The sequence below is a fragment of the Hippopotamus amphibius genome, chromosome 4 (assembly GCF_030028045.1).
Source record: "Hippopotamus amphibius kiboko isolate mHipAmp2 chromosome 4, mHipAmp2.hap2, whole genome shotgun sequence".
Lineage (NCBI taxonomy): Eukaryota > Metazoa > Chordata > Mammalia > Artiodactyla > Hippopotamidae > Hippopotamus > Hippopotamus amphibius.
The window spans coordinates 165810471-165824537 of record NC_080189.1 but is presented as its reverse complement, the minus strand read 5'-3'; the positions used below and the strand labels follow the sequence as shown (position 1 = coordinate 165824537).

Below are 14067 nucleotides of genomic sequence, written 5' to 3'. Positions count from 1 at the left end.
AGCATCACCTAGGAATCTGTAGGGATGCACGTTCTGGGGCTCCATTGCAGAGCTACTGATAGATACTGTTTCATAGGTTTCCTAACGTCTGAGAACCACCACAGCAGAGTATTATGTGATAACATATTATGATGATATAAATTTCACAGATTATGTTTATTTTCTTAAATAGCCAACTTAAAATATTTTTATTTTGTTTGTTTGCCTAGGTCGGATGCTGAAACAAAAAGGGTTTTGGAAGAATTGACTGAAAAACTTAATGAAGCCCAAAAACAAGAAGTGGTGAGAACTCTTTGTTTATAGAAAGTTTTATTTCATATGCAGGTGGTAAAATGATCGTAATCACAGTGAAGTTTAGTAGATTTTAACTTTTTGGGTGGTATATGCCATTTTGTCTAAAAATATGCTCTTGCATCTCTTATAAAATATGCATGAATTTTTAGGTATTTAAGTTTGAAATATTTATAGTGGTAGTATATTAAAGATAGAATTAATTTTTACAGTTTTTTTATGAATATTTGAAAGTTTAAATTTTATCAACTCAGTAATTTTGTGGCTTTTATTAAATGATATTTGAGAAATACAGAATTTTTCGGTAGTGACTCTGTAGCAATCCCCATTAACTATTTTCAGGTTATCTCACAGAAGTGTGTAATCACCATTGCTGCAAAGACCTCCTTGCTCTCTGTTTTTTGTTTGACATGGGGCTGATTGAAAAAAAACACAAATTCTCGAGTTTTATTACCTCAGACTCAGATTGTTGACACTCATTACTCAGTGATTTCTTTTTATTAAATCACTATTCTTGCTGGAATTAAAAAAATGAATACATACTGTGTCCATTTTTTTGCATCATCTTTTTTATTTTTATTTTTTTTTAGGAGAAAAATATCAATAGAAATTGTCACTAAACTGTTGCAAACTTGTCCACTTCAGGAGCAAGGTGTATTCATTTGTTTCCCATGAAAACTTTGTTTTTGTAAGACAAGGGATGGTAGCAGAATTTTCTTAACTTGTTTTATTAAAATTAAGAGTTTCCTAATAAAAGCAGATAATTTTTCTCCAGTTGTAATTTTTCTCTGGATGTTATTGTGTTTACAGTTCCTTATAGAGTTATGCTGAATTTATTTTGGAGTTTGAATTTATTGGCCCCATATCCTAAGAGATGAATATGTTCTGTTTTCAAAGTGATCAACTTATTTTCTCTTATTTTTAATTTAAAAAGTTTCTCTAAACTTTTTATAAGTATAATGTACCTATAGAAAAGCACATGTATTAGTGTATAACCTTGATGAATTATTATAGGTTGAGCACACCCATGAAACCACCACCCAGATCTAGAAATAGAACATTACCAGTGCACAAGAAACCTCCTTATCTCCCCTCCAGTTGCTAATTTCTCCTTTTCTGACCACTGTTTTGACTTTTAAACTTATAATTTTTCCTGTTTTGAACTTTTTATATAAATGGAATCATATAGGGCATTTTTTTTGTGTCTGATTTCTTTTGCTGATCATGATTGCGATATTTCTGGGTGATGTGTCATGTACTTGCAGTTTGTTCATTTTTATTCCTCCTCAGTATTGCATTGTATGGATATACTGCAGTAATTTTATGATTTCAAATTTTGGGCTATTACAAGTATTCTGCTGTTACCAGTCTTATTGTAATGCACACGTGCATGCATTTCTATTGGTATATAACATGGAGTGCAATTGCTAGGTCCCTTCCAATTTAGTAGGTACTGGTAAACAGGTACCCAAAGTGGCTTCACTAATTTACACTCCTACTGACTGTATATGAGAAATTGTGTTGCTTTTCAAAGACTTGGTATTGTTAGTCTTTCATTAGTAGCCATTATGTTAGGTGCTTATGGTATCTCAGCACGGTTTTAATTGGCATTTTCACGGTTACTAATGATGATAAGAATCTTTTCATATATTTGTTGGCTGTTGGCTGTTTCCTTTTTTGAAATGTCAGTTTGCTGTTTTTGCCTGCTTTTTTACTGGGTTGATTGTCTTTTTTGTTATTGATTTGTGGGAGGTTTTTATATATTTTGTAGTTACCTGTATTGCAAATAGTCTCCTATTCTACAGCTATTCTTCTTACTTTTAAAACTCTCTTAATGGAGTCTTTTGTTAAAATTTAATTTAGTTCGTTTTCCATCTCTTCTTTTGTGGTTAGTGCTTTTTTTGACCTATTTAAGAAATTGTTCCCTATCTTAAGGTCATCAATATGTCCCCTTATATAATCTTCTAGAAGCATAGTGTTTTGCCTTGCACATTAAGATCTAGTATGTACTTGGAATCAATATTTGTTTCTGGTGTGAAGTAGGGGTCATACATTTTATATGGATATCCACTTGATTCAGTTTTATTTACTACCCTTTCTCCACTACTTTACAATCCTGTCTTGGTCATAAATCAGATATTCATATGTGCAGGCATCTGTTACTGGACTCTTTGTTCAATCACCTGGTTAATATGTCTATCCCAGTGCTCCTATCATACTGTCCTGATTACCGTTGCTTTCTGATAAGTTGTGATATGGTAGAGTAAGTCCTTTTACTTTGTTCTTCAAGCTTGTGTGTTTTTTACTCTTTGCATTTCTGTATACATTTTAGAAGCAATGTGAAATTGTTTGTAAACCTGCTGGGATCTTGATTGGATTGCATTGTTTTTATAGGTCAACTTGGAGAGAATACAAATCTTTACGTATTGAGTTTTCCAGTTATGAGCATAGCAAATCCCTCCAATAATTTTTTATAGTTTTTTATCCAGAGGTCTTATATTTAATACATTGTAAGATTTATGCCTTGGATTTGATATTTTATGCTATTTTATGGAGTATCATTTAACCTTTAAAAAATATAACTATCTTTGTTCTTTATTTGGAGGATTTACTGTATTTAATGTAAATATTGATTTAGTTTGTATAAATCTACCATCTTACTATTTGCTTTCTGTTGGTTCCACCTCTGTTTTTAAAATTTTTTCTCCCATGCTTTGGATTCATTAGTTTTCATTTTTCCATTTTTCATGTTTACTATCTTGCTAATTGTACCTTATTTTATTCTTTTTATGGCTATTGTAGGAATTAAAACATGAGTTCTCGATTTATTAAATCTAGTGTAAATTAGCACTTTAAGCTCTTCCTAGCAATTGCAAGGATCTAAGAAACTCTCACTCCATTAACCTCACTCTCCAGTTTTCTGTTACTATCATGTATTTTAATTCTATATTTAATTGAGCCACAGAAGACATCACTATTATTATTTTATACAGTAATTGTTCATTTAGGTTTACCCTTATATTTATTCTTCTTTGTTCTCCATTTCTTTGTATGTTCTTTATTCCTTTCTACATCTCTGAGATTCCATATATGCCTTAGGAACATACTTTAAAATTTCCTTTAGAGTGAATCTGCATATACCTGATAGAATTCCATTTAGAGTTTTATTTAGAGTGGGTCTTTTGGTGACAGATCCGCTCTATGTTTGTCTGAAAGTGTCTTTATTTCACTTTCTTTGTTGAAAGAGGTTTTCACTGGATATAAAGTTCTAGGTAGGCTGTTACTTCTCCATTTTGTACTTTGAAGATATCATTTTTATCATTTTCTGGGTTCTGTTGCTTCTGTTGAGAAGCCAGCTAGTAGTCTTAGTGGTGCTTTTTTGGATGATAATATACATTTTTCTCTAATTGTTTTAGTTTTTCCTATTGGTGTGTGAGCTTAGTTTTACTATAATGAGCTTAGTTGTGTTCTTTTGATTTGTTGTTTGATGTTTATAGATCCATTATCTTTTCTAAAGTTACTTTTGCCTCATTCTCTGTCTCTTCTTTTTGGACCTCAAATTTCATGTAATATTAGACTTTCAGTCTATTCTTTTTGTCTCTTATGTTCATTTTTTTTCCTTTTTTTTTCAACTTTTTTTTTAAGTGAGCCACATTTAGTTGCTGTGTTTTTTTCTTTAAATTTATTTTTATTTATTTATTTATTTATTTATTTATTTATTTAATTGGCTGTGTTGGGTCTTTTTTGCTGTGTGCAGGCTTTCTTTTTCGTTGTGGTGAGTGGGAGCTACTCTTCATTGTGGTGCGCAGGCTCCTCATTGCCGTGGCTTCTCTTGTTGCGGAGCACGGGCTCTAGGCTCATGGGCCTCAGTAGTTGCAGCACATGGGCTCAATAGTTGTGGCTCATGGGCTCTAAAACGCAGGCTCAATAGTTGTGGCGCATGGGCTTAGTTGCTCCGCGACACGTGGGATCCTCCTGGAGCAGGGATCGAACTCATGTCTCCTGCATTGGCAGGCGGATTCTCAACCACTGCGCCACCTAGGAAGCCCCTCTTATGTTCATTTTCATAATTTTTTAAATTTGTTTCTCCATTCTTTATTTTGAATGTTTTCTTCTGACCTTTCATTTAGTTCCTTTCTTCAGCTGAATCAAATCTATTAAACTGACTCACTGATTTTTATTTTCAGTTATTACAGATTTCATTTCTAGAATTTTTATTCTTTTTACTTTGTTGTTCTTTGCCAAAATCCTCAATCTGTGTATCTGTGTCTCATAACTCCATCATCTGGATCTACTGTAGGTCTGTTTCTATTATCTCTTACTTTTCTAGGATTTTGATCACATTGTTTTTGCCTTCTGTTTTTGATTGTCTAGTTATTTTCGATGACGGAAAATATTTCATTCTCTTCAAAGAAAAGTTGCGTAGATAATTTGATAATTGTTATGTGTGAAAGGATAATTCCTTTTTGTTATATGTTAGATTAGGGGCCATAGCAATCATGAATTACCTTATCATTTATTGTTAAGATATTTCAATGTTAAACTTTAGTGCCAAGTTTCAACTATTTCTGATTCATCCTTACTGCTAGTTTATAGTCCTTCAGGATTCCAGCCCAAAGACTGGGGTGTGGGAGTGGGAGAAGTTTAACCAGGGACTGCTCCCTTCCTTGGAAGGGCTCTCAACTCACTTTTCCCCATTAACTCTACACATCTGTTAAAAACTATTCAGCTTCTCAATGTCTCTGCTGCCTTTTCTGAAATGGGCTGATATTTAAGAGAGAAAAGGTAGACTGCCCTCTTTGGGTTTCTTACTTCTCTTACATTTTAGCTTCATATGTCTTTATCTTTTTAGCTTTCCAAAGCCTTAAAACAGATATTCATTTAAAGTATTATTTCTTTCTATTTTCGTTATTTTGAATGGAAAGATTGGTCTGATTATCTAGTCTATCATTTTTAGAAGTGAAATCCTTGAATCTTTTTATATCTATCAGATTTTATATCTATGTTTGCTATTTCTTATGCACATGATTTTATCAAGTTTTTCAGCTGTTGTCTGAGGCATCCTTTACTTGCTACGTAGGTATACAATTTGTGAGCATGCTTGTAACAAGGCCTTTGATCCAAACTCAATTATCCTCAATGTTCTGCTGAGATCTGTGTAGATCTGACTAAGCCATGGACATAACCAGTTGTCATGCTGGTTTTGGCATTGTTAGATAGGTGGAATAGTTTGAGTTTGGAGTGTGCAATGCTAAGTTGCATAATGCACATTGCATTTTTTAAGTTTCACCTTTTGCCATTTTACAAGAGAACCCGAATTTCTTCATTTATATTTCTTACATAAAGCAAATAAAATTAGCAAGTACTACGTATATAATCTAGAGTGTTAATGTGGGTCTAAAATATAACTCGTGAGTCCAAAGTTAACAGCTGAATTCAAAGAAAGCCTGAGTTCTCTCGTTACCATGCATCAGGAATTATACTCCACATCAGATAAAAGCTATGATTATACAACTAGATGTCACAGCTTACTAGTGCTCTGCTCATTGGTGTAACTGGTTTATACAACTTGCTTGTTTACTCAACTGTCCAGTATGCCCAGCTCATCAGGGCACATCCTTTTATACTGTCAAAACCTGGAAATATACACACCTAATTGTGCACATGGTTGAAGTTGTTTATTTGCCAGTTCCTCACATCGAGTTGTGATCTTACAGCTTGTTTTGTGCATTCTGTCATTTGCTTTCAAAGTAAGGTTGTCTCCTAACTGTACAGAGAGCATCTCAAACCTCACGTGGGTATATGTCGTTCTGATTAAGCAACAGTTGTCTAATGTCAAACTTAAAAATAATGTTGAATTTTAGAAGGTCTTCTGAAACATGACGTGTACTTTCAATTTGTTCAAGGCTTAATATAGATTTTGTGAGTCACTTATTCCAACTGAAGTCAACATTTACGTTTTATAACTGTCTGACCTATTGTGTTGTATTTATAAATTCACTATAGCATGTTGTCAGGGAAGGTGCAGTTTCGTTGTTTGAACATTGAACTTCTCAAGAGGCTGCAGCTGTGTTCCCCCCTCCAGATTTAAGTTTAAAATAAAATTACTAAAGTGATGCATGTTCACTGTGGAAAACTTTTAAATATTGTACAAATGTATGAAGAAAAAGGAATGACTGCCCCTGTCTCCCACCAGTTTCATTTTCTTTTGGTAACTGCTGTAGTCACATTTATTTGTGCATTATACTGAGGCTACAGTTGTTTATCATGTATTTTCTCAGTAACTGAAATACATCTTGAAAGTTTATAGAACACATTTTTCTTTGAGAAGCAAAAAGTATTAGTTCCTATCACACATGCCAAGATCTACTTTGTTAATACTTTGGAAATCATAGATTTTTGTTTGTTTTTTTTTCAAACTGCCCATTGGAAGGGAGATATTATTTATAGCATAATGTTATGGAAAATATTTTCTGTTAACACTTAATTGTGATAAATAAACAATTAATATTTTGTGGGCCTCATACCACAGGGGAAATTTTAGTCCATTAGTTGTCTAGGCTTTACCTGGTTGAGTGTGACATGAGTGCATATTAAGTTTGAATTATTTATGGAATAAAAAGACAATTTTATTTTGATTTCCGTAGGAGGGTCACTGTTTAAAAATGTAAACATGGATCCAGTTGCTTCTGGAAGAGTTAATCATTAATCAAACTCTAAGCACTCTCTCAGCACTACATTTAGGATAAGATAGTTATTGCATACATTACAACAGTAGGATGTATAATGGATACTTACTGAAATGGATTTTAAACCAGCAGATATTATTAAAGATCTGAGGAATCAACATACTGAAGAGCCAGAATACAATCTTATCAACAGAATGCTTTTGTTTCACTTCCTTTCATTAAAGCCTAACTTTAAAAGCTATTCTAAGTTTTTTTCTTGTTATTTTTTGATTTTTATAACTAAATTTAGAGAGAGTCAGGACTTTTTGATATCTTAGTAGTAAATTGAATTGATTGGTATGGACTCTGATAAAAATGAATTTTTTAGTATTAGGTGATGTTGTTAATATTTTTCCCTTGGGTCTCAGAAATAGGAAATAAATGTGAGGAAGCAACAATAAATGCAGTCTTTAAAATAACTCTTATTATTGGGAATTATCTTATCATTCAAAAGTTATAAATATGTGCTGCGTCCATACCATTCTGTTCAGAACTGTTTTTACTTGCTCTTCCTTTGGTCCTCCCGGTCTCAGGAAAGGGCATCCCAGTCCCTCCAGTGGTCACTGGGGTTCATTCCACATCTTTTTCTTCATATGACACTTCCAATCCATTGTCAGATCTTGTCCTTTTTATTTCTGAAATCTTGCTCAGTTCCATCTGTATCTGTCTAATACTTCTGTTCAGTCACTTTTATTGAGTTCACTGCAGTGGACTGCATTGAACTTGGTCTCTCGCCTCCTACAATTGCCCATTGCTGTGCTGATAGTTACCAAGTGATTTTTATTTTTATTTTTTCATTTTATTTTTTGGCTGCACTGTACAACCTGTGGGATTTTAGTTCCCCAACCGGGGATCGAACCAGGTCCCTTGGCAATGAGAGCATGGAGTCCTAATCACTGGACAGCCAGGGCAAGTGATTTTTTTTTTTTAAATAAATTTATTTATTTATTTGTTTATTTTATTGGCTGTGTTGGGTTTTTTTTGCTGTGTGTGGGCTTTCTTTTAGTTGCAGTGAGTGGGGGCTACTCTTCGTTGTGGTGCACAGACTCCTCATTGCCGTGGCTTCTCTTGTTGCAGAGCACGGGCTCTAGGTGCGTGGGCTTCAGTAGTTGCAGCACTTGAGCTCAATAGTTGTGGCTCATGGGCTCTAAAACGCAGGCTCAATAGCTGTGGCACACGGGCTTAGTTGCTCTGCGGCATGTGGGATCTTCCTGGAGCAGGGATTGAACGCGTGTCCCCTGCATTAGCAGGCAGATTCTTAACCACTGCGCCACCTAGGAAGCCCCCTCCAAGTGATTTTTTTTTAAACTTTTTATTTTTTTATTTTTTACAATAAACTGCATATATTTAGAGTATACACTTTGGTCTCCCAATCTCCCAATTCATTCCCCCACCTCAACCCTCCCCACTTTCCCCACTTGGTGTCCATATGTTTGTTCTCTACATCTGTATCTCTATTTCTGCCTTGCAAACTGGTTGATTTGTACCATTTTTCTATAGTCCACATATATGTGTTAATATACAATATTTGTTTTTCTCTTTCTGACTCACTTCACACTGTATGATAGTCTCTAGGTCCATCCATGTCTCTAAAAATGTCCCAGTTTCATTGCTTTTTACAGCTGAGTAATATACCATTGTATGTATGTACCACATCTTCTTTATCCACTCATCTGTTGATGGACATTTAGGTTGCTTCCATGTCCTGGCTGTTGTAAATAGTGCTGCAATGAACATTGGAGTGCATGTGTCTTTTTGGGTTATGGTGTTCTGTGGGTATATGCCCAGTAGTGGGATTGCTGGGTTTTTAGTTTTGCAAGGAACCTCCATACTGTTTTCCATAGTGGCTGTATCAATTTACATTCCCACCAGCAATGCAAGAGCATTCCTTTTTCTCCACACCCTCTCCAGCATTTACTATTTGTAGATTTTCTGATGATGCCCATTCTAACTGGTGTGAGGTGATACCTCATTGTCGTTTTGATTTGCATTTCTCTAACAGTTAGTGATGTTGAGCAGCTTTTCATGTGCCTCTTGGCCATCCGGATGTCTTCTTTGGAGAAATGCCTTTTTAGGTCTTACCGCCCATTTTTTGAATGGGTTGTTTGTTTTTTTGATATTGAGCTGGATGAACTGTTTATATATTTTGGAGATTAATCCTTTGTTGATTCGTTTGCAGATATTTTTTCCCATTCTGAGGGTTGTCTTTTCATCTTGCTTATAGTTTCCTTTGCTGTGCAGAAGCTTTGAAGTTTCATTAGGTCCCACTTATTTATTTTTGTTTTTATTTCCATTACTCTAGGGGGTGGGTCAAAAAAGATCTTGCTGTTATTTACGTCAAAGAGTGTTCTTCCTAAGTTTTCCTCTAGGAGTTTTATAGTGTCTGGCCTTACATTTAGGTCTTTTATCCATTTTGAGTTTATTTTTGTGTATGGTATTAGGGAGTGTTCTAATTTCATTCTTTTCCATGTAGCTGTCCAGTTTTCGCAGCACCACTTATTGAAGAGGCTGCCTTTTCTCCATTGTATATTGTTGCCTCCTTTGTCATAGATTAGTTGACTGTAGTTTATCTCTGGGCTTTCTATCCTGTTCCATTGATCTATATTTCTGTTTTTGTGCCAGTACCACACTGTCTTGATCACTGTAGCCTTGTAGTATAGCCTGAAGTCAGGAAGCCTGATTCCCCCAACTCCGTCTTTCCTTCTCAAGATTGCTTTGGCTATTCGGAGTCTTTTGTGTTTCCATACAAATTGTAAAATTTCTTGTTCTAGTTCTGTGAAAAGGGCCATTGGTAATTTGATCGGGATTGCATTGAATCTGTAAATTGCTTTCGGTAATATAATCATTTTCACAATGTTGATTCTTCCAATCCAAGAACATGGAATGTCCCTCCATCTGTTTGTGTCTTCTTTGATTTCTTTCATGAGTGTCTTATAGTTTTCTGAGTACAGGTCTTTTACCTCCTTGGTTAGGTTTATTCCTAGGTATTTTATTCTTTTTATTGCAATGGTGAATGGGATTGTTTCCTTAATTTCTCTTTCTGATCTTTCATTTTTGGTGTATAGAAATGCAAGAGATTTCTGTGTGTTAATTTTGTATCCTGCAACTTTACCAAATTCATTGATTAGCTCAAGTAGTTTTCTGGTGGCATCTTTAGGATTTTCTGTGTATAGTATCATGTCATCTGCGAACAGTGACAGTTTGACTTCTTCTTTTCCAATTTGGATTCCTTTGGTTTCTTTTTCTTCTCTGATTGCTGTGGCAACGACTTCCAAAACTGTGTTGAATAGTAGTGGCAAGAGTGGACATCCTTGTCTTGTTCCTGATCTTAGAGGGAATGCTTTCAGTTTTCCACCATTGAGAATGATGTTTGTTGTGGGTTTGTCATATATGGCCTTTATTATGTTGAGGTAGGTTCCCTCTATGCTCACCTTCTGGAGAGTTTTTATCATAAATAGGTGTTGAATTTTGTCAAAAGCTTTTTTTGCATCTATCGAGATGATCATGTGGTTTTTATCCTTCAGTTTGTTAATATGGTGTATCACATTGATTGATTTGCATATATTGAAGAATCCTTGCATTCCAGGGATAAACCCTATTTGATCATGGTGTATGATCCTTTGAATGTGTTGTTGGATTCTGTTGGCTAGTATTTTGTTGAGGATTTTTGCATCTAAATTCCTCAGTGATACTGGTCTGTAGTTTTCTTTTTTTGTAGTATCTTTGTCTGGTTTTGGTATCAGGGTGATGGTGGCTTCATAAAATGAGTTTGGGAGTGTTCCTTCCTCTGCAATGTTTTGGAAGAGTTTGAGAAGGATGGTTGTTAGCTCTTCTCTAAACGTTTGATAAAATTCACCTGTGAATCCATCTGGTCCTGGACTTTTGTTTGTTGGGAGATTTTTAATCACAGTTTCAATTTCATAACTTGTGATTGGTCTGTTCATATTTTCTATGTCTTCCTGATTCAGCCTTGGAAGGTTATACCTTTCTAAGAATCTGTCCATTTCATCCAGGTTGTCTGTTTTATTGGCATATAGTTGCTTGTAGTAATCTCTTATGGTGCTTTTTATTTCTGTGGTGTCCATTGTAACTTCTCCTGTTTCCTTTCTAATTTTATTGATTTGAGTCCTCTCCCTCTTTTTCTTGATGTCTTGCTAGAGATTTATCAATTTTATCTTCTCAAAGAACCAGCTTTTAGTTTTATTGATTTTTGCTATTGTTTTCTTTGTCTCTATTTCATTTATTTCTGCTCTGATCTTTATGATTTCTCTCCATCTACTCACTTTGGGTTTTGTTTGCTCTTCTTTCTCTAGTTTCTTTAGGTGTAAGGTTAGATTGTTTATTTGGGATGTTTCTTGTTTCTTGAGGTAGGATTGTATCGCTATAAACTTCCCTCTTAGAACTGCCTTTGCTGCATCCCATAGGTTTTTGATTGTTGTGTTTTCATTGTCATTTGTCTCTAGGTATTTTTTGATTTCCTCTTTGATTTCTTCAGTGATCTGTTGGTTATTTAGTAGTGTATTGTTTAGCCTCCATGTGTTTGTGTTTTTTACAGTTTTTTTCTAATCTCATAGCATTGTGGTCGGAAAAGACGCTTGATATGATTTCAATTTTCTTGAATTTACCAAGGCTTGATTTATGACCCAAAATATGATCTATCCTGGAGAATGTTCCATGTGCACTTGAGAAGAACGTGTAATCTGCTGTTTTTGGATGTAATGTCCTATAGATACCTATTAAATCCAGCTAATTTATTGTGTCATTTAAAGCTTGTGTTTTCTTATTAATTTTCTGTGTGGATGATCTGTCCATTGGTGTAAGTGGGGTGTTAAAGTCCCCCACTATGATTGTGTTCCTGTTGATTTCCTCTTTCATGGTTGTTAGCATTTGCCTTATGTATTGAGGTGCTCCTATATTGGGTGTATATATATTTATCATTGTTATCTCTTCTTCTTGGATTGATCCCTCCATCTTTATGTAGTGTCCTTTCTTGTCCCTTGTAACATTTTTTATCTTAAAGTCTATTTTATATGATATGAGTATCGCTACTCCAGCTTTCTTTTGATTTCCATTTGCATGGAATATGTTTCTCCATCCCCTCACTTTCAGTCTGTATGTGTCCCTAGGTCTGAAGTGGGTCTCTTGTAGACAGCATATATATGGGTCTTGTTTTTGTATCCATTCAGCCAGTCTGTGTCTTTTGATTGGTGCATTTAATCCATTTATATTCAAGGTAATTATCAATAGATATGTTCCTATTACCATGTTCTTAATTGTTTTGTTTTTGTTTCTGTAGGTCCTTTTCTTCTCTTATGTTTCCCGCTTAGAGAAGTTCCTTTAGCATTTGTTGTAGGGCTGGTTTTGTGGTGCTGAATTCCCTTAGCTGTTGCTTGTCTGCAAAGCTTTTGATTTCTCCGTCGAATCTGAATGAGATCCTTGCTGGGTAGAGTATTCTTGGTTGTAGGTTCTTCCCTTTCATCACTTGAAATATATCATGCCACTCCCTTCTGGCTTGCAGAGTTTCTGCTGAGAAATCAGCTGTGAACCTGATGGGAGTTCCCTTGTATGTTAATTGTCATTTTTCCCTTGTTGCTTTTAATAACATTTCTCTGTCTTTAATTTTTGTCAGTTTGACTACTATATGTCTTGGCGTGTTTCTCCTTGGATTTATCCTGCCTGGGACTCTCTGCGCTTCCTGAACTTGCGTAGCTATTTCTTTTACCATGTTAGGGAAGTTTTCAACTATAATCTCTTCCAGTATTTTCTCAGGTCTTTTCTCTCTCTCTTCTTCTTCTGGGGCCCCTATAATGTGAATGTTGGTGCGTTTAACATTGTCCCAGAGGTCTCTTAGGCTGTCTTCTGTTCTTTTCATTCTTTTTTCTTTATTCTTCTCTGGTCCAGTGATTGTCACCATTCTGTCTTCCAGGTCAGTTATTCGCCTTTCTGCCTCAGTTAATCTGCTATTGATTCCTTCTAGTGTATTTTTCATTTCAGTTATTGTGTTGCATATCTCTGTTTATTTGTTCTTTAATTCCTCTAGGTCTGTGGTAAACTTTTCTTGCAACTTTTCAATCTTTGTATCCAATCTTTTTTCAAAGTCCTGGATCATCTTCACCATCATTATTCTGAATTCTTTTTCCAGAAGAGTGCCTATCTCCTCTTCATTTAGTTGTTATTCTGGTGTTTTATCTTGTCCCTTCATCTGGTACAAGGTCTTTTGCCTTTTCATTTTCTCTATCTTTCTGTGGCTGTGATTTTAGTTCAACAAGCTGAAATACTGCTGATACTGCTTGATTCTGCTGTCTGCCCTCTTGTGGAGAAAGCTGTCTAGGAGGCTTGTGGGTGCTTCCTGATGGGAGGGACTGATGGTGGGTTGGGCTGGGTGGGTGCACCTCAGTAAAACTTTAATCTGCTTGTCTGCCAGTGGGTGGGGCTGTGTTCCCACCCTGGTGGTCGTTTGGCCTGAGGCGACCCAGCACTGGAGCTTACAGGCTCTTTGGTGGAGCTAATGGTGGACTCTGGAAGGCCAGTGAGCACTTCTCAGAACCCCTGCTGCCAGTGCCCGTATCCTCTGTGAGCCACAGCTGCCCCCCCACCTCTGCAGGCAACCCTCCAACACCAGCAGGTAGGTCTGGTTCAGTCTCCTATGGGGTCACTGCTCCTTCCCTCTGGGTCCTGGTGAGCACAGTTTTTTGTGTGCCCTCCAAGAGTGGAGTCTCCGTTTCCCCCAGTCCTGTGCAGGTCCTGCAATCAAATCCCGCTGGCTTTCAGAGTCTGATTCTGTGGGGATTCCTCCTCCCGTTGCTGGACCGCCAGGTTAGGAAGCCTGATGTGGGGCTCAGAACTCTCAGGACTTCTGCAGTATAACTGTTCTCCAGCTTGTGAGTCACCCACCCAGCATTTATGGGATTTGATTTTAACACGATTGCACCCCTCTTCCTGTCTCACTGCAGCTTCTCCTTTGTCTCTGGATGTGGGGTGGTTGTTTTTGGTGAGTTTCAGTGTCTTACTGTCAATGATTGTTCAGCAGATAGTTGTAATTCCACTG

General features: G+C 36.0%; 1 protein-coding gene across 6 annotated transcripts in view; it reads left to right on the top strand.

Annotated features, from left to right (window-relative positions):
• The window catches only part of CEP128 (centrosomal protein 128), a 437525-nt gene that overhangs the window by 48426 nt on the left and 375032 nt on the right, over positions 1-14067 (top strand). For all 6 annotated transcript variants that reach the window (XR_009053322.1, XM_057733202.1, XM_057733203.1 and 3 more), the window contains one exon: positions 210-282. Coding sequence is in view for 5 of the 6 variants with exons in the window: in XM_057733202.1 (XP_057589185.1) it covers positions 210-282 (73 nt within the window). In the remaining variant the exon portion in view is untranslated. The remainder of the gene's footprint in view (positions 1-209; positions 283-14067) is intronic.